This window comes from Nannospalax galili, unplaced genomic scaffold (assembly GCF_000622305.1).
Source record: "Nannospalax galili isolate Female #2095 unplaced genomic scaffold, S.galili_v1.0 scaffold1723, whole genome shotgun sequence".
Lineage (NCBI taxonomy): Eukaryota > Metazoa > Chordata > Mammalia > Rodentia > Spalacidae > Nannospalax > Nannospalax galili.
In genome coordinates, this window is record NW_008349072.1 from 753,688 (window position 1) to 780,945 (window position 27,258).

The 27,258-nt window shown below is 50.4% G+C and overlaps 1 protein-coding gene across 2 annotated transcripts in view; it reads right to left on the reverse strand.

Annotated features, from left to right (window-relative positions):
- The window catches only part of Cpt1a (carnitine palmitoyltransferase 1A), a 71,345-nt gene extending 44,461 nt beyond the window's left edge, over positions 1–26,884 (reverse strand). The window contains exons 1-3 of one of the 2 annotated variants that reach the window (XM_029570007.1): positions 26,865–26,884; positions 5,466–5,619; positions 2,458–2,597 (exon numbers count right to left, since the gene is read on the reverse strand). In XM_029570007.1, coding sequence (XP_029425867.1) covers positions 2,458–2,597; positions 5,466–5,606 — 281 coding nt within the window. In that variant the 5' untranslated portion in view covers positions 5,607–5,619; positions 26,865–26,884. Of the gene's footprint in view, positions 1–2,457; positions 2,598–5,465; positions 5,620–25,154; positions 25,266–26,864 lie in introns of those variants that run through there. The other variant, XM_008846323.3, reaches the window with a different exon arrangement.
- Positions 26,885–27,258: the final 374 nt, after the last annotated feature.

Genomic DNA, 27,258 nt, shown 5'->3' on the forward strand with positions numbered 1-27,258 from the left:
TTTATATATATAATATACTTTGCTTTTTTTTTTAATGTGTATGAGTGGTTTGCCTGCATGTATGTAAGTGCACCTGTGTCGTGCAATGCCCACAGAGGCCAGAAGTTGGTGTCAGATCCCCAGGAACTGGAGTTACAGTTCTTAGCTGCCATGTGGGTGCTGGAAGTCAAACCCAGATTTTCCTCAAGAGCAGCTAGTGCTCTTAACCTCTGAACCATCTGTCCAGCTCCATTTTTATTTTTTAAAATAACACTTTAGGGCCAGGCATGGGGGTGCATGCCTTTAATCCCAGCAATCAGGAAGCAGAGGTAGGCAGATCTCTCTGCATTCAACCCAGCCAGGTCTTCATAATGAGTTCCAAACTAGCCAGGAATACATAGTGAGACTTTGTCTCAAGTAAATAAATAAATAAAATGGAACTAGTTGCCTTGTGGGTACTAAGAACCAAATCTGGGTCCTCTGAAAGAGTAATTAAGTGCTCTTAACCACTGAACAGTTTCTCCAGCCCCATATTCATTATTTAAAAAAAAAAAAAAAAAAAAAAAACCTTTAGGAATATATTAATTTAACAAAGCTCCAGCTCCCAAAAAACAAAAGGCTGCTTAACACCATCAGGATAGCACCTGAGGTCTCCAGCTGAGATTCCTCTTTTTGCTGTATCTGCCTCCGCAATGTTTCCACTAATGTGTTTGAAAAGCGTCTTGCTTTAGGACTTTTCTTTGTTCTGTTACTATCAAAACTTCATGAAACTGCCTCCACACTAACACATGGAATCTGGGGTGACATGGATTGGCATTCTGGGGCCATGGTCACTCATATTTAGCTCCAGAATAAATGATCTTTCATCCCCTTTGAGATAAGAATTGTCCTTTGACACGAACAGAAGTGTAGGAGGAAGGTTAGGGAATAGGGCTGTGGGGGTTGGGGAGCCCTAGAACCCTCAGGGAATTGCTATTTCTGAAAGGAACTTTCACTCAAATAGTGCAGAATTGGGGCTGGAGAGAATGCTTAGTGATTAAGAGCACTGACTGCTCTCGCAGAGGACCCAGGTTCAATTCCCAGCACCCACATGGTGGCTAGCAACCATGTTCCAGGGGATTCAATGCCCTCTTCTGACCTCTATGGACAGTGCACAACACAGGTGCCCCTACCTACATGCAGGCAATACACTCATAGACATAAAATAAATTAATAAGTAAAATATTAGAACAAAACAAGTATGTGTTCAAACACAGCAGTCACTGCACACAAGGTAACCGAGGTGCCTGGTGTCCTGTGCCCAGCCCCTCCACAGTGGTGGTGCTCTGCTTTAGGCTATTAGAAGGTTCTAGAGAGAGGAAGGAAGCTCAGGGAGCCACTGAAGAAAGCCTGTATTCAGGAGTTGGAAGCACCAGGCTTGAATTCGGGTCTTCCTGGTCCTTCCTGTGACCCCGGCCAGGTACCTGCTGCTGCCTAAATCTCTCCTCATCGGTACCAATGAGACTCCACTGGTGGCTGTAGTGGTAGGTCTGACCCGAACATCCTAGATGGCTTCATAGGTAAGCTGGGGTATGGCTCAGTACTGAGAACTAGCCTAGCAGGCACAAGGCCCAGGACCGCCGCACCCCCAACACCACACACACACACACACACACACACACACACACATAGAGGAAAAGTAAAGAAGTATGCAGAATCTTCCCTGAAGACTTTTGCCAGGTTGCTTTCTGATGAAACAGTATCTCCATCTGAACAATCAGGAAAGTGAGATTAGAACAGCCCAGAGTTGGGCTGGAGAGATGGCTCAGCAGTTAAGAGCAGTTGCTACTCTTACGGGTTTAGGTTCACACATGGTGACTCACAACTACCAGTAACTCCAATTCTAGGGAATCTAACAAATTCTGGTCTCTGAGGACACTTCATACATGTGGTGCACACTTCATGCAGGCAACACTCACACACATAATAAATAAATATCAAGCCAGAAGCTAGCCAGGCTTTATCCCTGAACAGAAAGACAAGCTGCTTTGACATTCCCAGAATCACTTAAAACTTGAAGTGCAAAAGGGACAGAGCTCTCTGGGGGACTTTAAGCTACTCTGAAGGGGCCAAAGGCTGAGGTGTTCCCAAGCACCCCACAGCAGTCAGTTCAGGGCTAGGTGGAGTGACCCCAGTGAAAAGCACGCAACAACCACACTGGTACAGCCAGTTCCCCGGGCAGAGATGCCCTCTGAGGCCACCGTAGATACTGTGCACTGTCATTGCGGGGCCTCACACATCTTCTAGAAGGCATTCTAGAAGCCATTCTTCTTAGGCTAATCTCCAGTGGAAGGGTGACATGGTCCACAGATTACCAGGGGCCCTTCAATGCCATGTCAAGGGGAGAGAGTGTATGTGGGAAGGACAGCAAGAGCCTCGTGTGGAATCCGGAGCAGGGGGAACAGGCTACTTCCTAGGGAGGTGTGGAGCGTTACTCACGTGGTGTCCAGGGTCCTACTGATCCTCGCAATCATCCCCAGGGAGGGGTCCACTTTGGCGTGCATGGATGACATCACGCCCACTACCACAATGAGCCAGCTAGAGGGACTCGCCGGGAACACACCAGTGATGATGCCATTCTGGAAAGACAAGTGGGCCGTGAGCAGCACAGTCCTATGACAACCATCACGGCAGTGGCCCGGTGATGACATGAAGCTGGGACATTGGGTAGTAGGGAGATGGGGGCAACTGGAACCACATGCCCACTAGCTGGGACTGGAGGTCACTGCTGCTGCTGCTCTAAATTCATCCAGTTTCTTCCTTCCTGACTTCTGAACCCACTCAACCCTGGGATAGCCTCCAAGACGGACCCCCAGGACAGTAGAAACACCCAAGCTGACTTAACTATATAGGTCCCCAGGCTCTACCCAGACTGGCTCATGACACCAGCTGCTGAAGGACACCTTGAGGTCCCACTGTCCTGCCACTTTCTGGAGCGTCCAGAACCCCAGGTCCCTAAGACCTGCACTGCTCTGAAGTCAAGATGAGTTTACAGGGCTGGAGAGATGGCTCAGCAGTTAAGAGAATTTGCTGCTGGGGACCCGAGTTTGGTTCCCAGCACAACCACCTGTAACTCCTGCTCCAGGGGATCCAACACCCTCTTCTGGTCTCCATGGACACCCAATGGATGTGCACATGCACACATATAAATGAAAATAATATAAAAATCTCAGGACAACACTCTTTTTTTTTGTTTTTTTTTTTGAGGCAGGTTCTCCCTGTAGCCCAGTCTGGCCTTGAAACATGGCTCACAGGGTGACACTCTATCTCAGAAAATGATATAATAATAAAGTGCTTGCCACAGAAGCATTGCCAAGGACTGGAGTTTGGATTTCTAGAACAGACACACACATGCACATGCACACACATATGTACATGCACCCCTACACACATTTGTCCACACACAGGTGAACATGCACACCACATAACATATACATATAACAAACGAGAAAGAAAACCTTCAATTAAAAAAATCCCCTTGGGGCTGGAGAGATGGCTCAGTGGTTGGGAACACAGGTTGTTCTTACAGAAGACCTGGATTTGAATCCCAGCACCCACATGGCAGCTAACAACTGTCTGTAACTCTAGTCCCTGGGGATCCGACTGCCTCTTCTTCTGACCTCCACAGGCATTACAGGACACCGGTGCACTTACCTACATGCAGGCAACACATGCATACACATTAAAAAAAAAATCCCCAAGCCAGTGTGGTATCCTCATCCTAGCAGTGAGGAAGTGGGGGCAGGAGGATCAGGAGTTTGAAGCCATCTTCAGCTACATAGTGAATTTGAGGCTAGCTTGGGCTACATGAAACCCTGTGTCACAAAATTAAAAACAAAAGATTTGGGATTGGAGAGATGGCTCAGCGGTTAAGAGCACTGGCTGCTCTTCCAGAGGACCCAGATTGGTTCCCAGAACCCACATGGAGACTAACAATTGTCCTTAACTCCATTTCCAGGGGAACTTTACAGTCCATAGTCCTCTGCCAGCACCTTCATTTGTATGGTGCACAGCAGGCTGGTGGCATGGCCCTCATGACCAGGGACTGCTTAGAACTTCTCCAAACCTGCATTTATCCCTTCCAGGATTTAAAAAAAATTAATGTATTTATTTTTACTTTACGTGAATGTTCTTCCTGTCTCTCTCTCCCTCCCTCCCTCCCCCTCTCTCTCCATATCTCCATATATATATATATATATATATATATATATATATATATATATATATATATATATATATATATATATATATATATATATATATATATATATATATATATATATATATATATATATATATATATATATATATATATATATATATATATATATATATATATATATATATATATATATATATATATATATATATATATATATATATATATATATATATATATATATATATATATATATATATATATATATATATATATATATATGCACCTGTGGAGGTCAGAAGACAGCATTGGCCACCATGTAGGTGCTGGGAACCAAACCTGGGTCCTCTGGAAGAGCAGCCAATGCTCTTAACTGCTGAGCCGTCTTGCATCCCCTCCTTGCAGGGTTTTTAAAAAATAAACAAAAACTGGACAGAGGGCACAGCTCTGTGACAGAGCACTTACCTAGGCAAAGCCCTGGGGTCCAAACACAGCACTAATAAACCAGGTGTGATGGCGCACCTTGTTATCCCAGCACCAGGAAGGTGGAGGCAGAACTAGGTGTTAAGGCTGTCCTCTGATACACAGAGAGTTCAAGGCCAGTCTGAGCTACATTAAGACCCTTTAAAAAGTTTTTTAAATTAGCTGGGCATGGTGGCACATGCCTTTAATCCCAGCACTAGGGAGGCAGAGGCAGGCAGATCTTTGTGAGTTCAAGGCCAGCCTGATCTACATAGTAAGTTCCAGGACAGCTGGGGCTACAGGGAGACCCTGTCTCAAAAAAGACCAAAAAAAAAAAAAAATTACATATATGCATATGTATCTTGGGGGACAGGTGTGCACACAAGGCAGTGCCAATGACCGCCAGAAGGTGGTGCTGGATTCCCTAGAGTTGGGAGTTACAGGTGGTTGTGAGCTTTTTGATGTGAATTCTGGGAGCAGAATTTGGGTCAGTAAGTGCTCTTAAGAGCTAAGACATGTCTCCAGTCTACATTGCCTCCCTCACTCCCTCCCTCAGTCCCTCCCTTTCTTCTCAGCATCAAGAGTTTAAGGCAGGAAAACAGTGAGTTTGAGGCCAGTCTGAGCTATATAGAGTGAGACCCAGTCTCAAAACAAAAAATCCCCAACGACAAAGAGATGGGTGAGCTAGTTCCTCCAGGCAGGTGCCCCAGCCTTGGCTAACATGGAAACTGCTCATATTCGAGTGACCCTCGACAGCACACCCTCAGTGGGGAGCAGCTGCTCCTGGGCATCAGCACTGACGGAGTGCTGCACAGACGTCCCAAACCTTGAATCGGATGAATTTCTTTTTCCAGGAATGAAGTCCCGACAGGCAGATCTGTTTGAGGGCTTCGTGGCTCAGGCGGAGGTCGATCCCATCAGGGGTGACGGTGAACTGGAAGGCCACAGCCTGGTGAGCTTCTGCCATCTTGAGCGGGGGCCTGGAACAGCAGGGGAGAGGGCACTTAGAGGAATGTCACCAGACACCAGGGAAATCCTCCCCCCACCACACCTGTAATGAACAGATCCCACTCTGTCCCACGATCCACACCTCTCCCCCGTCCAGCACCATACAGGTCATGGCAGCCTCTGCTTAGGGGCCTGGGATGATGTTGCAGACCCATGTTACAACCATCCTCTGTGTCCCTTGCCCATCCCACAGAACCCATCCCCTGGCCAGCCTGGCAAAGGACGCTGATGGCCATTTATTGGCCTGCACTGCACAGATGAATCTTCTCGAAGTCAGTCCCTGGAAGCTGGCAGGCAGACACCCAAAGCATCCACAAATGAGTCCCCAGGAATCACACACCCTGATCCTCAGGCAGGACCTCTGCCCGGACACCCAGTGGAGCACCTCAGGTTTTGGAGACTGCTATAAAGACTCCATGAGGGGCTGGCAAGATGGTTCAACTGGTTAAGTGCTTTCCCAGTAAGACTGAAGACAAGTTCAATCCCACACAAAGGTAGACGAGAACCAATTCCACAAAGTCATCATTTTAATTTCACACACACAGTAGTGCACATACACACACCTCACACGTACACAATAAAATATATATATATACTCACATACACATTATATAAAGACCCCACTAGCAGGGCTGGAGAGATGTCTCAGAGGTTATGTAGACCGATTCCCAGCACCTACATGGTAGCTAACAACCATCTATAATGCCAGTTCCAGGGGATCTGATGCCGCCTTCTGGCCTCTGTGGCCACTACATGACACGGGTGCACTTACATATATGCACATAATAAACTCATACACATAAAATAAAAATGGTAAATAAAATGTTTTAAAACAATAAAAACAAGACTCCACTAGCAACCTACACACTGTACCAGCCTTGGCTGGGTCCTCATCCTCAGAGACCATGTCTGAAGTTAAACTGGCCTCAACCACCTAGATAAAAGGCCTCTGTCATTGATGTTGTCACCCGCTAAGCACCACCTTTCCCGAATAGTTTGCCCTGCCGCACCACACACACACACACACACACACACACAAAAAAAAAAATGTTCTTGGAAATCTATAGGCTACAGCTCAGCCTAGCATACAAGAGACCTTGGGTTGGACCCCCAGCACAAAAATTAAGAGGGGTTGGAGCTGGAGAGATGGCTCAGGGGTTAAGAGTGCTTGCTGCTCTTACAAAAGACCTGAATCTATTCCCAGCACCTATGTTGGGCAGCTCACAACCACCTGCAACTCCAGCTCCAGAGGATCCATTCTTTCTTCTGGCCTCTGCAGGTGTCCCCCCCCCATTTAATAATAGGGGATCTGTGGGGGGCTGGAAAGATGGTTCAGGGGTTAAAAGCACTTGTTGCTCTTGCAGAGGATTGGAGTTTCACTCCCAGCACCCAAGTCAGGTAGCTCACAACTGCCTATAAGTCAAGCTCCAGGGGATCTAATGCCCCTTCTAGCCTCCACAGGTTCCCCACATAGGCATGCACACACACACACACACACACGCACACACACACATACACACAGGATTAAGAGGGGATCTATGGTATGTTATGTTCCCCCTCCTCCTCCCACACGTGTTCCTGCTGTCTCCCTAGACTGACAACCTCCGACCCTCAAACCCACACCCCACACACTAGAAGCACCACCTCTCCCTTCCTGGCTTCCCTCATTGCCTCTGAGAGTCTGTGGCCTCCCAGTCTCCTCTATAGCTATTTGTTACAAAACACTAAGTGGATGAGAAAAAAAAAAAAAAATCACACGTGACACGTGACCGGGTGTGGTGGCGCACACCTTTAATCCCAGCACTCAGGAGGTAGAGGCAGGTGGATCTCTGTGAGTTCGAGGCCAGCCTGGTCAACATGGCAAGTTCCAGGCCACAGGGAGACCCTGTCACAAAAAGACCAAGTGGGGCGTGATGGTACACGCCTTTAAGCCCAGCAGAGACAGGTGGAGCTCTGTGAGTTTAAGCCCAGCCTGGTCTACAAAGTGAGATCCAGGCCAGTTGGGACTACAGAGAGACCCTGTCCCCAAAAGACCAAAAAGACCAAAAGTAAAAATAAAAATGAATAAATCAAAATAATTTTTTAAAAAGATCTTGCTGGGCATGGTGGTGCATGCCTTTGATCCCAGCATTCGGGAGGCAGAGGCAGGTGGAGCTCTGTGAGTTCAAGACCAGCCTGGTCTACAATACTGAGTTCCAGACCAGCTGGGGCTACAGAGAGACCCTGTCCCAAAAAGACCAAAAAAAAAAAGATCTTATTTATTATTTTTATTTTATGTGTATGAGTGCGTGGCCTGCATGTAGGTAAGTGCACCTATGTCATGCAATGCCTACGGAGGTGAGAAGAGGGTATTGGATCCCATGGCACTAGAATTATGGATGGTTGGGAGCTGCCATGTGGGTGCTGGGAACTGAACTGGGGTCCTCTGCAAGAGCAGCCAGGGCCTTAACCACTGAACCATCTCTCCAGCCCCATCAAAATATTCTTTTAAAAAAAGGTTTGTGCCAACAAGTCTGCCCTTGATTTTTCAGACAAGGTTTCCTGTAGCCCAGGAAATGTCAGGGGCCCACTCTGAGCCTGGGAATGACCTTGAACTCCTGGTCCTCCCGCCTCCACTTCCCAAGTTCTGTGATTATAGGTATACACCACCATGCCTGGTTTATACAGTGCTAAGGGTCGAACCCAGGGCTTTGCACATGTGTGGCAGGTGCTCTACCATCTGAGCTAGCTTCCAGTCCTTGTAAACTCTTACAGCATCCCAGATCCGCAGTAATCACGAGGCTGGCAACAGACGGGAACTATGTGTTACAGGCATTGATCTTGGCAAACAGGATGCTGTGACTGGCTGTCCCTCCCATTGCCTGTAAGACCTCAAAGGATAGCCAGGCATGGTGGTTCATGCCTGTAATCCTAACACTCGGCAACAGTGAGGCGGGAGGGGTTTCAAGTTCCAGGCCAGCCTGGGCTACAAAGACCTTTTCTCAAAGTAAAGAAACAAGTTAATTTTTTTTTTTTTTTTTGTCTTTTTGAGACAGGGTCTCTCTTTAGCCCCAGCTGTCCTGGAACTCACTATGTAGACCAGGCTGGCCTTGAACTCACAAAGATCCACCTGCCTCTTCCTCCCAAGTGCTGGGACTAAAGGCCTGAGCCACCACACCTGGCTGTTTTGGTTTCTTGAGATAAGGCCTCACTCAGCCCTTGCTGGTCTGGAACTCATTATGTAGCCCAGGCTGGCTTAAAACTTGGGAAAGTCCTGTCTCAGCCTGAGTGCTGGTGTTGCAAGATAGTCCACCATGGGTGGTGCCCCTAGTTAATTTCTTCCTGGAACACAGGGAACAACAGAAAGTTTAACTGTGGCCCTGTGGCTTTGAAGGTGCTCCTGAGCTAGCAATAAATAAATAAATAAATAAATAAAAATAAATACCATACCATGAAACCCATCCATTCCTTTCGTCAAAGACAAGCCAGACATGGCCACACAAAAATCTATACAGGATGTTCACAGCTGCTATGTTCACAATAGACAAAAATTCAGGAAGAGCCCAAACATCCCTTATCTGGGGATCAGACTATGAGAAAAGCATAGACAAAAGCCAGAACGCCACTTGGCCACAGAATGAACACAACACTGATAAACCAGCAACATCAGTGACCCTTGGAAGCATGCCACTAGAGGCTGGGGATGTGGCTCAGTGGGTAGAGTACTTGCCTAGCATGGACTCAGTCCTGAGTTTGATTCCTAGCACCGCATAAACTAGGCATAGAACGCTGGTTGCCAGCGATTGGGGGAGTTTGGAGAAATGATGTCCTAGTTTGTTTCTCCATTGCTGTGACAAAACACACTGACTACTACCAACTTGGAGGAAAGGGTTTATTCGACTTACATTTCCCAGGTCACAGTTCATCAGGGAGCCCAAGGTAGGAACTCAGGGCAGGAACCTGGAGGCAAGAGCTGGAGCACAGGCCATGGAGGAACGCTGCTTACTGGCTTGCTCCCCTGGCCCCTGCTCAGCCTGCTTTCTTATGCAACACAGGCCCACCTGCCCAGGGGTGGCACTACCCACAGTGGGCTGGGCCCTCCCACATCACTCAACAATCAATAAGGTCCCCATGGACATGGCCACGGGCCAGTTCAATGAAGGCAATTCCCCAGTTGAGGCTCCTTCAACCCAGGTGTGTCAAGTTGACACTAAAGCTATCCAGCACAATGATGTCTAAGAAGATGAAGCACTAACAGTAAACCTGCCTCAGTCTCTCAGACACTAGCATGCTGTCAGTTCAAGGCCAGCCTGACCTACAGAATGAGACCCTATCCCCAGAGAACAAACTATATGAGCTGGAGAGATAGCTTAGTCGGTAAAGTGCTTGCTGTGAGGAGGTTGGATTCCCAGTACTGGGAACAGGAGAATCCTTGGGGCCACTGAGATGGCTCAGCATATGGAGGTATCCGCCATATAACCCTGAAGACTGAGTTCAATCTCTAGAGCCCACATTGATGGCCTGGAATATGCGGCACAGCAGAAATAGCATGAGAGACCCTGTCTCAAAAACAAGGTGGGGGAGCTGGAGAGATGGCTCAGTTAAGAGTGCTCACTGTCTGTCCTAGTCAGCTTTCTACTGCTGTGAGGAAACACTGGTTTCCATGTCTCAATCACGGTCTATCACTGACGAAATTCAGAGCAGGAACCTGGAGGCAGGAACTAAAGCAGAGACCATGGAGGAGCTGCTCACTGGCTTGCTCCCCTGGCTTGCTCACCCACCTCTGCCTCCTGAGTGCTGGGATTAAAGGCGTGCGCCACCACACCCGGCCCCCAAAAATTTTTTTAGAGGAAAGGAAAATATCTTATGAAACACCAGTGTTGTCTACTTTACATTGAAGTGCCTAAACCTTCTCTGGTCAAACATGCAACTCAAAGCCCTGTGGGGTGGAATGAGGTGGTGTTCACAATCCATTCTGTCACCACAGGACCTGTTCCCACCAAGGTTTCATTCAGAACAAACTTGATGCACTAAGGAGATGCCACTACGTCTTCTTTTAGGGGTCTATCCTATGGTGGGGTAGATACCAAAATATCTGCATACAGTTCAGTCAGTAAACTGCTTGAGCTGCGCAAACATGAAGACCCAAGTCCAACCTTCATAGAAAGCCAGGCACGGCAGCTTTTTATGTATAATCCCAGCACTGGGGAAGCAAAGACAGAAGGCTCCCTGAGGAGCCTAGGGGAATGACAACCAAGGTTCATGCTGGCTTCCGCATGCACACAGGTGCACGCATACACAGATCTGCAGGTGCAGTTTCATGGTGCCTAGGACTAGGGTGCTGTGAGAGCTGGGAAGGTGGCAGGAACCACGTGAAGGACCATCTTGTTGGGCCCTTTTTCTGTAAGCATCTGAGATCTCTCCACAGCTGAGAATGTGTCTGTTAACGCAGCAGCTGTCCCCTCCATACAAGCTGGAGCTCTCACCATGCTAAGAGCCCCCACCATCCCCACTGCTCCACCCACCTGCCCCACAGTGGAAGACTGCACAGAGTCACAGAACCCAGGCAGAGACAGGAGGATAAAACAGGCAGCCAGGGAGAGTGGGGAGACAGCTGTCAAAGTCCCCACCTGCAGTCTCTGTCCACAGGCCCATTCTCTGAGGTATCTAACCAGATACCAGTCAGACCCAATTACACCTGCCATGAAATGGGCTGGAGAGATGGCTCAGTGGTTAAGAACACTTGTTGGCCGGGCGTGGTGACGCACACCTTTAGTCTCAGCACTGTGGCAAAGGCAGATGGATCTCCATGAGCTTGAGGGTAGCCTGCTCTACATAGTGAGTTCCAGGCCAGCTGGGTACAGGGAGACCCTGTCTCAAAAAGATCAAAAAAAAAAAAAAAAAAGAGTTGTCCTCTGACTTCCACATATACATACCATACATAGCGTGTATATACACACCACACATACACACCACACACACACAGTGTAATTTTTAAAATCTAATGTTTTAAGTAAATTTACAATTTTGTGTCGAGCCTCATTCACTGCTTTTCTCAGGCTGTGGGTTAGGCATGCCTGTGTCCCTCACTGCCTAACATTTGAAAACCACCGGGTGAGAATGAACATCAGGGTGTATCCTCTGTCCAGTCTGTCCTGCAGCTGCCTCTCTGTAAAACAAGCAAATCCAGCCTCAGAGTGATGGAGCCCATCAGCAGCCCCAGGTACTGCCCTGGGCTCACCTGGCAGGCTCATCCCCACATGCAAACAGCCCCAGCCAGGTGAGGCTGCTGTGCTGGGCAGACGAGCTGGGAGGGCACAGAACCAGACACTCAGGAGGGAGTGGAGGTGTATAGAGTCCTACAGAAAGAGACAAATCATTTATAAATCCAAGGACCTCGGAGAGACCCTCAAAAGCCTCCATGAACCTAATTCTTTTTTTTTAATTTTATTTATTTTATGTGTATGCATGTATTGCCTGCATACAGGTAAGTGCACCCATGTCGTGCAATGCCACCGAAGGACAGAAGAGGCTAGAACCGGAGTTACGGACAGTTGTTAGCTGCCATGTGGGTGCTGGGATTTGAACCTGGGTCTTCTGCAAGAACAGTCAGTGTTCTTAACCACTGAGCCATTTCTCCAGTGCCCATGAACCAAATTCTAACACCTCCTTGAATGTTCAGTCCTAAGCCACTAGAAGCATTCATGCAAGCATAGAGCTACACCCATGTCCACCTCCTGTGAGCATTCAGCAGCACTGACCTGTGACTCTTTTCAACTAAGAATACAGTATCAAGGGGCTGGAGAGATGGACCAGGGGCTAAGAGTGTACACTTCTCTTGCAGAGGATGAGAGTTTGATTCCCAACACCCATGTCAGGTGGCTTATAACCTCCTCTAACTCTAGCTCCAGGGGATCCAATGCCCTCTTCTGGCCTCTGTGGGCACCTGCACTCACATGCATACAAACACACACACACACACATACTTAAAACTACTTTTTGGTTGTTAGCTTTAAGCCTTTAACGGCTACGCTATCCCTCCAGCCAGGCGTGGTGGTGCACACCTTTAATCCCAGCACTTGGGAGGCAGAAGCAAGAGAATCTTTGTGAGTTTGAGGCCAGCCTGGTCTACATAGTGAGTTCCAGGACAGCTGGGGCTACAGGGGAGACCCTGTCTCAAAAAGACAAAAAAAATTAATAATAATAATTCTTTGATCCTTTTTCCCACTCACGTCTGAGCATCCACCAGCTATGTAGTACCCAGTGTGTGCTTTATGTATGTACATGTGTGTGCACACAGGGGCGGGTGTACAAGTGATCCACAAGTCCTATAGTGCCAATTCTTGTGTTCCCCGAACTCAGCTCCTCTAGGGGTTTGGCTGCCCCACTCACCTTTTTTGGACACCTGTGAAGGAAGTAGTTCAGCCTCTGTCCCCTTCTGATTGGCATGTGCTCCTGTCTCAGCAGGCAACAAGACCAGGGACAGGGCTATCCCTGCCTGACGCCCTGCAGTCCCCCCGACACCTGTGAGTGAAGACTAGAAACCAAGGACATCCACGTGTTCTGACTCCTACTCTCCCTTCCCAGCAGCCTTCACACCCTGACCAGCCTGTGTACCAAGGCTGTAGCCTTGTGTCAGTGTAGCCAGCCAGGCAATTAGGGACAGCTGGCCCAACTATCCTGTCAGGTATCAGCCATGCCTGGATACAGATCACTGACATTGTGCAGACGCCACACCCTTCCTCCCTTCCCAAAGCTGGGGCAAGGAGGGCATCAGTGGGCATGGCAGGCCATGTGGCGGGGTGGGGGTGGGGTGGCTCTGCTCTGCCATGTCCCCATACAGTGTGCCTAAAACGCTGGTCTCCCTGTACCAGACACACTCCTGGGTCCTTCTTCCTCCTGGGTAAAATCACCAGTAGCATCGACATGGCCTGCCAGATCAGATCATCTGCTATGGCTCCTAGACGTGTGTCATCAGCGCTGGTGGGAGGTTCCTCTCTGGCCTCCTGTATCCCAGGAGCTAGCCACCCCCTGTCCTGACTCAGTCCTCTACAACCTGTGCCTGTGGCCCCAATGTTACCGGTCTATCAGCATAAGGCCCAAACTACCCAGACTGGAAACCGGCCTGCCTTCCCTCAAGCTGTACCCACCCCACCTTTCCCCTGCACGGCTGCCTTGACAAGCATGTACCTACTGCTCCTGTCTTTACTGTCTTCTCCATCTCTGGTTCACACATCTGGGCACAGAACCCACAGGGGCGGGAACCCACACCTGGGCACAGATTGGTCTTCACTGCCCACCCCAACTCTCTAGCCTCTACCATAAGTCACATGGAGATGTCCCCCGAGTACCCTGCAAAGCTCTGCACTATATTGTACATCCCCCACCCAAGAGGCCGGTCCATGTGTGGCCCCTCTGGTCTGCGCTACCACAGGTGGAGAGGTGGCTTTGACACCCCATCTGCCCCTCACCCCAACTGTTCAGCAAGGGCTGGAGAACTTGTTGTAGGGTTTGGTTTTGTTTACTTTTTAGTTTTGTTTTGTTTTTTAATAGTCTTGCTAGGGAACTTTCACTGGGTTAGAACGTAATATCCAGACCAGGCTAGCCTCAAACTTACACCAATTCTCCTGCCTCAGCCTCCCAAGTGCTGCAATCACATGTGTACACCATCATGCCTAGCCTTTGGACTAAAATTCTAAACCAGAGTCACAAGGGACTCCCTGCCCTCTGGGTAAACAGGCTGGCGGCTCCACCCTCAGAAGCAGGTTTGGCCAGGTGACAGAGAAATGCTCCTGGCCCCAGGGAGGCGGGGGTGGGGGTGGGGGGGTGTTTTTGCTAGTATACAGATGCTCTGTGCCCTGTGTCCTCAAACTCAGGCCAAAACCCGCAGGTGGCTGATGTGGTCAGAAGCCCCCGGCTGCCAGGGGGATGTGCAAAAACCTATCTACCACAGCAGCAGTGGAAAACCATCCGTGCGCCATGGGCTGGGATTGTGGTATCTGGTGTCAGCACAGAGCCAGAGTCATTTCTCAGAAGTGGGCGTGGAGGCCTGGGCTCTCTCCACTGCCCCAAAAGCCTGTGCAAATCCCAACTGGCCTGAAGCTCCACAAAGCTCCTTCATGGGACCTGCACAGGTGCCCGTAGCTCCTGGGCCCTGCATGGGAACCTTGGGAAGAAGTGTCCTTCTTAGGTCAGGGCAGCTGCCAGAGAGGGACTTCCCAGGAGGTCTGTGGTGGAGCACTAAGCCCCTTATGTTAATCCGCTCTGGAACACCATGAGGCAGAACAAGAGCCTGAGCTGAAACCCGCCAATCTCACGTGTCAGGCCTGGCGAGCATCCGTCTCCAAGCTAGCAAACCCACCATCCCTACCTGGAGGCACAGGGCCCAGCCTTCACCCACTGCTGGCTGCACTTGGGTCACTCTTTCTGTGTATGCTGGTATGTTCATGTGCACATGTGCAGTGACACCTTGGGTGCAGTTCCTAGGGAATAATGCCCTTTGGTTTTTGAGATAGGGTCTCTCACTGGTCAGAGGTTCACTAATAGGCTAGACTGGCTGACCAGTGCCCTCCAGAGATCTCCCTGTGTCCAATTCTCCAACTCTGGGACTGCAAGTACCACCATGCCCAGCTCTTTACATGGGTGCTGGGCAAAGAACTCAGGTCCTCACACTCACAAGGCAAGCACCTTACTACTGAGCCATCTCCCCAGCCCCTCTGGGGTCATTTCTTTTTTATCACAGTTAGCTAAAATCACCCCTCCCCTCAGGGCCAGGCTCTGGCTAGCAACGGAATCCACGTTCCCAAAGTACAGGAATTCTTCTAAACATGCTTAGCCACCACCCATCTATGCTAGGGCTTCCCCCAAGCTGCTCCCCGAAAGTAAGTTGTAAGCTTCTCAAAGACATAGATCTTGCTTAATTCTCTCAGTCAAATCATGAGCATTGTACAGGCTGCAGCTCATGTAAGGTTGGCAAGGCAGTCTCGTTTTTTTAAAAAAATGTATTAGTGCCACTGGTCATGGTGGCACATGCCTTTAGTCCCAGTACTTGGGAGGCAGAAGTAGGTGGATCTTTGTGAGTTCAAGGCCAGCCTGGTCTACATAGTGAGTTCCAGGACAGCTGGGGCTACAGGGAGACCCTGTCTCAAAAAAGATAAAAAAAAAATTATTAGTGTGTATGTGCATGATGGCCACTCGTTGAACTTAATTTGTGGAGTCAGTTCTCTCTTTCCACCCACAGGTGAGATGCAGGAATCGAACTCAGGTCACCAGGCTTGCATGGCAAGCCCTTTATCCACTGAGCCAAATTGCCTGCCCAAGACTTGTCTACATTTGAATAGTGTGACTGAAGAACTGGCTCTGGGCTTTGTGGCTGAGATGTGCCCATCAAGTTCCCTTTCTCCACAGCCCATCCCTCTGCACCAAAACCCTTTCACCTCCCCTCCCCATCGAGGAGTTCTGGCACTGGCCACACCACCATGCTGCCACCCTGCAAAAGACTTCCCTTCTAGGGTCCAGGTCTCTTAGCATCCCTACCCTCATTGAAGGCCCGCAAGACTGCAGAGTTGAGACAGGCAGCCAGCTGGGAAAGGAGGGGAAAGGTCAGGAGAGGTCCAGTAGACTGTCAGAAATTGAATATGCCAGGGAAAATGGCAATTCGCAAACCACACCCTTCATATAAATCAAACAGTCAGACTCTGGGAGGAATGACCGGCTTACCAGAAAACAGTCTTTAAAGCAACTGAATTATGTAAATAAATTCTGCACTAGAGGAAGTGTTTCAACACAGCCCAGCAGTCACAGATGGGGAGATGGAGAAGAAGTGACAGGAAAACAAGCTGGTAGATGATTGACACACACAGGTACAGATGGCAGACAGGTTCATATTCCATTTAGGTACACAGTGAACAGTGCAGTCCTGTGTGCGCTCATGTTTGTGTGTGCGCAGGCACATGGATGCAGGTCCACAGTGGCATCAGGTGTCTTTATCAATCACCACTTAATTTTTTTTTTTTTTTTGGTCTTTTTGAGACAGGGTCTTCCTGTAGCCCAGCTGTCCAACTCACAGAGATCTGCCTGCCTCTCCCTCCAGAGTGCTGAGATTAAAGGCGTGCGCCACCACACCCGGCCCAATTATCATTATTTTTTTTAAAGAAGGTCTCGGGGCTTGGAGAGATGGCTCAGCGGTTAAGAACACTGAATTCTTGCAGAAGACCCAGGTTCGAATCCCAGCACCCAGCTAACAACTGTCTGTAACTCCAGTTCCAGGGGATCTGACAGCCTCTTCTGTCCGCTATGGGCATTGCATGACATGGGTGCACTGACCTACACTCAGGCAATACACGCATACACGTAAAGTAAAAATAATAAAATATTCAAAAACTAAAAAACTAAAAACTAAAAATAAAAGAGGTTCTCTCAGTGAACCTGGAGCTCACCAATTCTCCTAGCCCCAGGGATCCACCTGTCTTACCCTCCATAGCGCTGGGAATCACAGGTGCACACAGCTGTGCCTGGTTTGTTCCATGCTATGGATCCAACTCCGCACAGCAAGCCTTTTGCTGTTCTTCCTGCTTTAAGGTATTTGACCTGCAGCCATTTATACAGTTCCCACTACTACTCGAAGGGCTGCTGCTGATGTCAGGTGCTTGCTCAAGGTCACAGTCCAACAGCAGAGGGGGAAGTGGGCCCAGCTCCAACGGGAATGTCCTTGCCTACTAAGGCTAGTAAAGGCAAGAGGCCTTAAGATTCCTGCCATTGCAACACAGGTGCCTGAGGTCCTTGCTGTTATCAAAACAATGTGATCCGCAGCCAGCGGGAAAAGGCCGCTTTTTCTGCAAACATGGACTAGTGCTAACTCTAGGATTATTAGTGCTCCCCCGGCTTCTCACCAGAATTGCCTAATTCACCAGCAGGCACAGGCGAGCTCTGCCTGCAGCTCTAAATCCATCCCAAGCAAGCAGTAAACAACTGTGCTGGCAATCCTAGGAGAAAAGGTTAGCCACAGGAAGTAGCAGCTTAGCAGAGTACCAGGCAGGGTATTCAGGAACACAGCAGCTGGCATCCTTTACCAGGGAGACAGCACCAGGCTGATGAGCCCTGGGCCCCAGCCTGGAGAGACTCCCGAGATGCTGCTGGTGGGGCTCTCCTATCACCTGTGACCCGTTCTTCTAGGCTCAGTGACTAAGTCCTATGAGTGCTCTGTTCCTCTGCTAAACAGAGATGGCTCTAGGCTCCAGCCCAGGTTGCAACTTGGGGAGGCCAATGGGTGACTTTCAAAGGGGCATTCCAGGCTGCTCTAATTGCTGCTATTCGAAGGCCTTCAAGGAAAATCCCAGGAAGGTTCTGGAAGAAAAGTACCAGTCCAGTGGTTTCCCTAGAACCAGCAGGAATGGAGCAAGGATCCCAGCCCTTCCACCCACCCCCAGGACAAAATCCTCAGCAGTGGGGAGGGGAACCAAGAAGCAGCCCCTCCCCGAGGCAGGTGAGCGGCAGCAGGCTGCTGCTCCCAGTGTTCAGCAGTGGGTGCGATGCTCTGTGGCCGGGCTTTGTGCTTTTTCCACACTTGAGCACACATGCAAACCTAAATACGATTGGGGCTGGGGAGACGGCTCGGGAGGTCAAGCGCCTGCCATGAGTGAAGCCCTGAGTTTAATCTCCCAGAACTGGCGTTTAAAAAAAGGCAACCAGGCGTGGTGGCCCAGGCCTTTAGTCCCAGCGAGGCAGAGGCTGGTGGTGCTCTGTGAGATCCAGGACAGCCTGGTCTACATAGTGAGTGCCAGGCCAGCTGGGGCCAAAGGGAAACCCTGTTTCAAAAAGGCAAATCAATCAATCAATCTCGATCAATCAATCAATCAACCAATCACACACCAAAAATAAAAATAAATTTCATAAAACATAAATGATTGCCACACACTGATAGAGGTGACTTAGAAACTAGAACGAGATGAGGAACAAGGCACTTGGCAACTCACCCTGTACTTCTGGGTGGGTTCCAGACAAGGACAGTGAAGGACTGTTTGAGCCCATTTTCAGTTGCTAGAACAGAACACCCGAGGGTGGGCCATTTATAAAGAGGTTTGTGTGGCCCACGGTTCCAGAGGCTGAGGAGCTCGCGGTCAGTCCTCCCCCTGGTTGGCGGCCTTTTGCTGCATCTGTAGTCGGCAGAAGGCACTGGGCTGGTGGGAGCTGGGCAAGAGTGGAGACTGGGCACAGGCAGAAGGAGGGCAGGTCTAAAGGAAGTGCGTCTGTGACAATCTGTTCTCTAGGCTCCACAGAAAGTCCTTAACCTTCCATTAAAGACCCTGTTTTAACCCTGTTACACTGGCAACCAAACTTTAATTCGGACTGAGCATTCCCTACATGCATTATACAAATTAGTCACGCCCTGAATTCCCTGCCTTAGGTACGGCATGGTAGGTCATTCACATTGACGGAATGAAGAGGGAGGTCAGGGCAGGTCAGGTTAGAAATTTTCAGGGGGCTAGAGATGGCTCATCGGTTAAGAGCACCAGCTGCTTTTACAGAGGACTCAGGTTCAGTTCCCAGCACCCACATGGCAGCTAACAACTGTCTATAATTCCAGCTCCAGGGAATCTGACACCCTTTTCTGACCCCCACAAACACTGCATGACATTGGTGCACTTACATACATGCAGGCAATACACTCATACACAGAAAAAAAAACTTTTTTTTTTTTTTTTAAAAAACAACTCAAAGGTTTCAGGATGTCTCTAGAAATGACCAGGTTCACTGGCCCCCTCCCTTCCCAAGCAGATATAAGGCATCAGGACTATTTGGACTGGCTTTTGGTGGGGTAGCTCTTTTTGAGACAGGGTCTCTTTTTAAAAAATATTTTTATTATTTTTATTTTATGTGTATGCATGTATTGCCTGCCTGTGTGTAAATGCACCTGTGTCTCGCAATATGCACGGAGGTCAGAAGACAGTGTTGGATTCCCTAGGACTGGAGTAACAGATGGCTGTTAGTGGCCATGTGGGTGCTGGGAATCAAATCTAGGTCCTCTGCAAGAGCAGTTGGTGCTCTTAACTGCTGAGCCATCTCTCCAGCCCCAGCTCTCAGGACTATTGAGAGGCTCCAGACCAGAGCAGCTGCCTGGAAGAGGTCAACACCAGTTGATCGGCCTGTGACAGGTTCAGACTAGTGAGTCCCCTAGAAAGGACACTCTCCAAACTGCAGCTGCCTGCAGGTGGTACAATGCACGCCAGTTTCCAGCTTTCATGACCCATGCTGCGATGGGCACTGGTGAGGCAAATGTCTTTGAGTCATTTCTGCCCCCCTCACCCTGAAAGTAACCCCTACAACTCATGGCTCACCAAGCTGGACTTTGATCTGTTATTTCTGTCTGGGGTGAGTAACATTTATTCACATCTCCCCAGGAATAGTGTCACACAATAGTGGGCACCTGTACACACGTGCACATACCCTCCACCCACACATATAGTGATTAAAAATAATAAAAATAGCCAGGTGTGGCGGCACACTCCTTTAATCCCAGCACTCTGAGGCAGAGGCAGGTGGATCTTTGTGACTTCAAGATCAGCCTGGTCTACATAGTTCTAGGCCAGCTGGGGCTATGGGGAGACCCTATCTCAAAAATACTATAATAATGATGATAATAATAATAGTAATAAAAATCTTTAGGAGCCTGGCATGGTGGCTCTTTCCTTTAATCTCATCACTCATGAAGTGGAGGCAGGCAGATTTCTGAGTTCAAGGCCAGCCTGGGCTACACAGCAAGCTCCAGGCAAGCTGAGGCTACAGGGAGACTGTTTCAAAAACACAAAATAATAAATAATAATAATAATAAAATCTTTAGAGCGGAGACATAACCCAGAGTTTATGAACACTTGCTGCTCTTCCAGAGGACCTCAGTTCAAATCCCAGCACCCACAAAGCATGGCTCACAACCGCCTATAACTCCAGTTCCAGGGGATCTGTCACCCTCTTCTGGCCTTCATGGGTACCCCTGTACACACGGCATACAGACATACATGCATACATAGATTTTAAAAAAACTAATACACATAAAATAAAAATAATAAATAAAATATTTAAAAATTTTTTTGAAAGGCACGGGGTGTGGTAGTGCATGCCTATAATCCCAGGACTCAGGAGGAAGAAGCAGCTGGATCTCTGTGAGTTCAAGGCCAGCCAGGGCTACATAGTAAGACCCTGTCTCAAAATAAATAAATCTTTAAAATATAAAATGGGAGGGGCGCTGGAGAGATGGCTCAGCGATTAAGAGCATTGGCTGCTCTTGAAGAAGACCCAGGTTAGATTCCCAGCACCCACAACCATCTGTAATTCCAGTTCCAGGGGAATCAGACACCCTCATCTCACCTCCACAGGCATTGCTTGACATGGGTGCACTTAGATACATGCAGGGAATACACTTATACACATAAAATAAAAACAACAGATCAACAAATAATATTAAAAAATAAAATGGAGCAAGCCTTTAATCCCATTGCTCATGAGGTGGAAGCAGGCAGATCTCTGTGAGACCAAGGCCAGCCTGCTCTACATAGTGAGATCCTGTCTGGCAAAACACTCATACACATAAAATGAAATACTCATACACATAAAAGTAATAAATATTAAAAAAGAATATATTCTTTTCCTTTGTTTGGGGGGGGGTGAAGTCTAAAGTAGCCCGGGCTAGTCCCAAACTTGGTTATGTAGCCAAGGCTGACCTTGAACTCCTAACTTCCTGCTTCCACTTCCCAAGTGCTGAAATTATAACCATGTGCCACCAAGCCTGGCTTTGAGGTTTTCTTTTGTGTGCGAGTGGTTTGGGGTTTATTTTGTTTTGTTTTCTTTTTTGAAACAAGGTCTTTCCATGCATCCCTAGCTGGTCTGGAACTCATGACAATCCTAGTTTTCTGCATGATAGACAACTTCTTTTCCCTTTGACCTAAAGAGATCTGTGTCTAACGTGTTGATGCTGCTCAGGGTCAAGGTCAGCTGCCACCCTATTCCCCAACCTTCCAAGCAGCAGCTGCCCAGGTGGTGGGGCCCCTTACCTAGCAGGACAACTGCTTTCTTTATTAACTTCTGACAAACATTTCTGATGTCAGAATGGCCACAGGAAAAGGAGGATAGAAGTGGGCATTCCTCAGACCTGGACTGACACATTCGTTACCCAAACAGGGCAAGCTGGCCTCAGCCCAGGGCCTTTGGGAACCCAATGTCCACTCAATATTTGTATGGGGTTCCAGGTGAAGGCTACGAAAGGCAACAGATATGTGAAAACCACAGGCAGACCATATTCTTTGCATTAGGTAAGAGATTAAAAATAAATAAAAGCTTTGCACAGCCTAGATTTGCTTTGATTTGGTTTGAGACAAGGTCTCATGTATCCCAGGCTGACCTTCGACTCACTAAGAAGTAGAGGCTGGACTCGAACCCTGATTCTCCTCTATCTCCCCATGCTAGAATCACAGGCCTGTACCACCACAGAGACCTGAAGAAACTTCCTCGTAGTGGGGTCTGCTCCTGGCTCCAAGCAGGGGGGCCACGGCATGGCGTTCCCATCTGTGTCCCCTTAACTTTGCAGTGTGCTTGGGTTTTTGTCCCCCCTTTGGGATTTACCTGCAGCCCCAGCTGGCCTGGAACTTTGTAGACCTGGCCGGCCTTGATCTCACAGAGATCCCCCAGCCTCTGCCTCCCAAGGCCAGCTGCCTCCTTAAAGGCGAGCTCACCACCACGCCCTACTTTGGTATTGTTTTTTTATTTAACCAAAATGTTTATATTTATTTGGGTAGGTGCACTCCACAGCTCAGGTACAGAAATAGGCGCAGAATTTCTACCATGCCAATCTAGGGCTCGAACTCAGGTCATCGAGTTTAGCAAGTCTGACTTCCAAAACACCAAAAATTCTTGCAAGGAAAGCTCAAGCTTGGGCCAAGTTCAAGTGTGCAGTAATCTTTTTAAAGCCTTGTGTGTGCTAGGCGTGCCTTCAGCTAACTTCTGCCTCTTCCCTTTCTCCTTTCCGTCTCTTTTCCTTGAGCTGGAGGATGGGTCTTGGTACATTCCCAGGCTGGCCAACCCCTGGGCTCAAGCCTTCCTTCCTCCTCGGCCCCTCACCCGATTTAGCTGGACAGGGGGAACTGAGCATCTGCTAAACACACTTGAAAAACGTTCCACCTTGAACCACCATTTTATTGTTTCCGAATTCAACTTCAGGCTCGGACCGACAGGAGTAACAATGCAGGGTGACTAAACATTTTTTTTTTTCCTAACAAAGGGGGAAAAAAAAAAAACCCGCAAAGGGTCAAAGTGCAGAAGCCTTCCCGGTCTCCCACCGCAGCAAGTTCAGTGGTGCAAGGGGGAGAGGGAGAGCGAGTCCCGGGAAGGGCACAGCCAGCAAAGGCGGCTTCCGCGCCCCGCCCCTTCCCCCCACGCTCGGAGGGGTCACGTGACGGCTGAGAAAAAGTAGGGGAAAGGTTACGCGAGCCCCGCCCCCGGCTGGCGCGTCCCGAGCGCGCTCAGATCCTGTTCCACCGGCCGTGCCCACGGAGACCTTCCGGAGCGAGCCGGGCGCAGCGCGCAGTGCGTGGGAAGGCCGGGCCCTGAGGCGCGCTGCCCTGGGGACCGACCTGCCCGCTGGCCCCGGTGACCCCCATCGCCGCCAACAACCCCGCACGGCTCCAAGTCAAAAATTTAAGTATTTTATGAATGGGCCAGAGAGAGCAGAGTTGGGTAAGCGCAGGCCAGTGCCCCAAGACTCCCGGGGGAGCCAGGCGCTGACCACTACTCCCCGCAGTGAGCGCCAGGAGCGGGGCGGATTTCACTCTCGCATCTCATTCAGGTGGCTCTCCTAGTACTAACTGGAAAGGCTGTTTTGGCCTGTGCCTGCCTGAAGCCAATTTGGGCCTCTTTTGTTCTAACCCTGGGCAGTAATTCCAGGAGGGTAAGATGGAGTTCAGAGTCGGGGTGGGGGGTGGGGGTGGGGGGTGTTCACGCCTATAATCACTGCTCCAAGGAGATGGAGGCGAGGGAGGACCAGCCTTAGCTACAGAGCAGGTTGGAGTGACCAGCCTGGGCTACTAGAGACCCTAGTTCAAAAAGAAAAAAGGAACAGTTCCAGAGGAAGGTTAAGTCTAGCCAGGCTTCCTAGGAAAGAAACCAGTAATTTGCATGAGAAAAGCACCCACTGGCTCGTGGTACTGCGCAAACCAGTCCAAGAAACCAACTCTGAATGCGGATGGTGCCCAGACCAACCTGCAGTTGGGCGGCTGCCTGGAGCCAGCTGTGCCCGACGCACCGCGGACCTCACGTTTGCAGGGCTCACTAGCCCAGGGTGACTGGATTGGGAGAGGGTGGGGAGATGCTTGAGGGTTCACCTAAAAGGTATGGTTTTGAGGGCGATTAAACATGCTCAGATATCTGGAAAGACCAGAAACCAGACGCCTGTAAAGAAAATGCTGTAACTAAATACACGGCCCCAAAGGTTTCTGAACTCAACTTTCATTTTATTTAGTAACTTACAAAGTTACCAGTTTCCAACTAAAATCTGTCCTTGGACAAATACTGTAATACACGGAAAAGAAAACAGCCGACAGTCGAGTCGGCCTGGATGGAAAGTACTGTTTGTTCTGTAATTACTTACTTTTTAACTCTTGAAGTTAAAAAAAAAAAAAAAAAAAAAAAGTGAGCGCTCATCTGTATTTCTAGCGGCTTTGAGGAAAGCCAGGCCCCGATTTACAGGAGGATGATGAAGGGACTCCCGGGGGTGGCTGCGCGCTGGGCTCCCCAGGGCCAAGGGGCGGGTGTTGCGCTTGGTTACCTAGGGCCAAGGGGGTGGGGGGTGCTGCGCGCCTCGTTCCCCAGGGCCAGGTTGGCTCAGGACTGGTCACATGACGACGCCCCCCACCTTCCCACCCTCCCGGGGCAGGCGCGACCTTGGGCAGCCCCTGCGCACCCACCTGCCCTTGACCCTCGCGTGGAGCGGGACCATAAGGGGCGCGCATGCCCGAGGTTCCCGCGCCAAGGGCGTGTCGGACGGCTGCAGTACGGGGACTCGTGGGGAGGGGATGAGACGGGCGCCGGCCACCTGCCAAGGCCGAGGCTCAGCATCCCTTCCGTGGACCTACAGGCACAACCCACCCGCGGAGTGGGGAGTCGGATGTGGCAGGGGAAAAGGCTTGGTGTCCCCACTGGCTCCATCCACCCACGGAGTGGAGAAAGGGCCGAGGTGTCCCCCGGTCCCGAGCATCCCTCCTTCTGCAGCGGCAACCCCAGACCCAACCCACACTCAGCGGGAAGGCCCCCGGGTGGACATCCGGAGCCAGCGGCCCCACGCACCCAGGGCGGAGGCGTCCTGCTCAGTCCGGGTCCCGGAGCATCCTTCCTCCCACCCGGGAACCCCAGACCCATCGGGGCCCCGTGGGGACCTGTGCGCCCCTCCCGGGCCGGGCTCGGGGGACACAGTCGGGGTCCCCCCCCGCGCGCTCCCACGGCTGACACGCCCCGGCTCCGCAGGGCTCTCCACGCGAGGCCTTACCGAGTCTGCAGGCGGCGGCGGCGGCGGCGGAATGAGCGAGCGGAGCCGGGGCGGGAGGACCGCGGGCCAGACCGGGTGCGCGGACGCGGAAGGCCGCGGATTGGCTGAGCCGGGCGGGGCTGCGGCGCAGGCGGACCCGGGCGGGGCCTGGACGAGGAGGGGCCACGGGGGCGGGGCTCCCGGGAGAGGTCAACCGAGGAAACTGAGGCTGGCACGCGTGCACGCCATCATAGCCTCTGGCAGGATGGATGCTGGACCACATGCCTCACCTGGCGAGCCTCAGTTTCCTCATCTGCAAAACGGGCCGACTCATTAGGTCATTGTCTATAAAAGCACGTTCGACCGGGCCGGCTTAGGCTCAGTTTATATGCACCTGGGCATAAACTTCCCACCGCACCCCCGAGGGGTTGAAGTTGTTTATAACCCTCCCCACCCTTTTTTTTTTTCTAACCATACCGGAGCTCGGTCGGAAAAAGGATGGCTCAGCTAAGATCACAGAGCTAAGAAGTGAGTCCACACCCCAAGTCTGATCTTATTCCCAAGTGACAGCTGGTTGGGGTAGCGTGGCTATGCGGGCCAAAACACTCAGTGTCCCCTTCATCCATGGGATTAAAAGCATGCTTCGTTTGCAGGGCTTTGAAGAGGTTTATAAAAATAATTAGGGTCGCCAGGCGTGGTAGCATGCCTTTTATTGAAGCACTCGGGAGGCAGAGGCAGGCGGATCTCTGTGAGTTCCAGGCCAGCCTGGTGCTACAGGGAGACAGACCCTGTCTCAAAAAGACCAAAGAAATTAGGGTCTATGGTCAGTGATACAGAGCGTGCTTAGTATGTGTAAAATCCTGGGTTCGAGTCTCAGCAGTAAAAAAAAAAAATAGGCTAGAGTAATTTTGACGTCGAGAGGAGTGCTTGGGGCCTAGGGCAGGGTGGCCTCACTGGAGAGGGGCCCAGTGCTTGGCAGCACCCAGGGATCGAAGGTTGCTGGGTGAGATGGGAGCAGGGTGCAGAGAGGACAGGCCAGACTGGGCAGAATGCCCTTCCTGACAGGTGGAGCTCCCTCCCTTGTCTTTCAGTGCACTGCTTCCTGCATACAGCAGGCTCTCCATACATGCACTTGTGACTGAGCCCTGGCAGCCCAAGGTCAAGCGCTGCTGGCTGTGGGAGAGTGGGGTCTGCCTCCATCTTTCTCTGCCCCCAAGGCAGAAGGGTTCCTAATAGAAAACGAAAGTTCCCCCCTTGATCCCGCCCCCAGCTACAGTTAACTGTTGTTCTGTCGCTCACCCCACCCCCACCCCCTTTGTTTTAAAAGGCCTTGGCGATTTTACTTAGCTGACTCTCAGGGTCTTTCACCAGGCTGTTCGGAATTCCCTTTGACCATCTGTGACTAATTCAACCGGCCCCCCCAAAAGACATTTAGGAACCCCCCTCCCCAACACACACACCACTGGCCGCCTCTGAACACCTGATACTTAGACACGAAGGGCCATGTGGGTGGAACCTGCCGGCATGCCTTCCCGGGAATGCTTCCTAATGTCCACTCCACTCCCGATTGGGTCCCGGCCTGACCTCCTGAAAGGGTAAAGAACCTCTCCTTGATCTGCTTTTCTTTGCTGGTGGTCCAGGCCCCACACAGCTGCCTGTCTCCAGCTGGGTCTGCCCTAACTACTCAAGACGCTCCTCCTGCCTCCCCTATTTAAGGCCTGTCACACTCACCTTAAGTGCCCTTCCTTGCTGTCCCTGGGACCACAGCGCTAACAGGTCTCCAAGGACGTTTCCTGCTTTCGCTGAGCCCTGCCTTGCTTCCTGCTGGGATTGGCTCTGTGCCCAGTCTGTTGGGAAGGGCTCTGCTGCATCCACCCTGCCCTCTCCAAGTGTGCCACCTCCATACCACCTGCAAGCCTGGCTGGGCCAGAGCAGAGCTGGGACCCATCCCTGGGGGTGCCCAGCCACCTTGCTCACCTGTGCCCTGGGGAGGGGCAGTCATGGGCCCTGCCCCTGTGGGGACCTAATTCCCCTCCCTCTGTCCCCTCTGTTCCCAGGGACTGCAGCTCCCTTGGGTGGTTATTAATAAAGAGCCAGAGAACCAGGTCCCTAGGGAGTTCCAGGG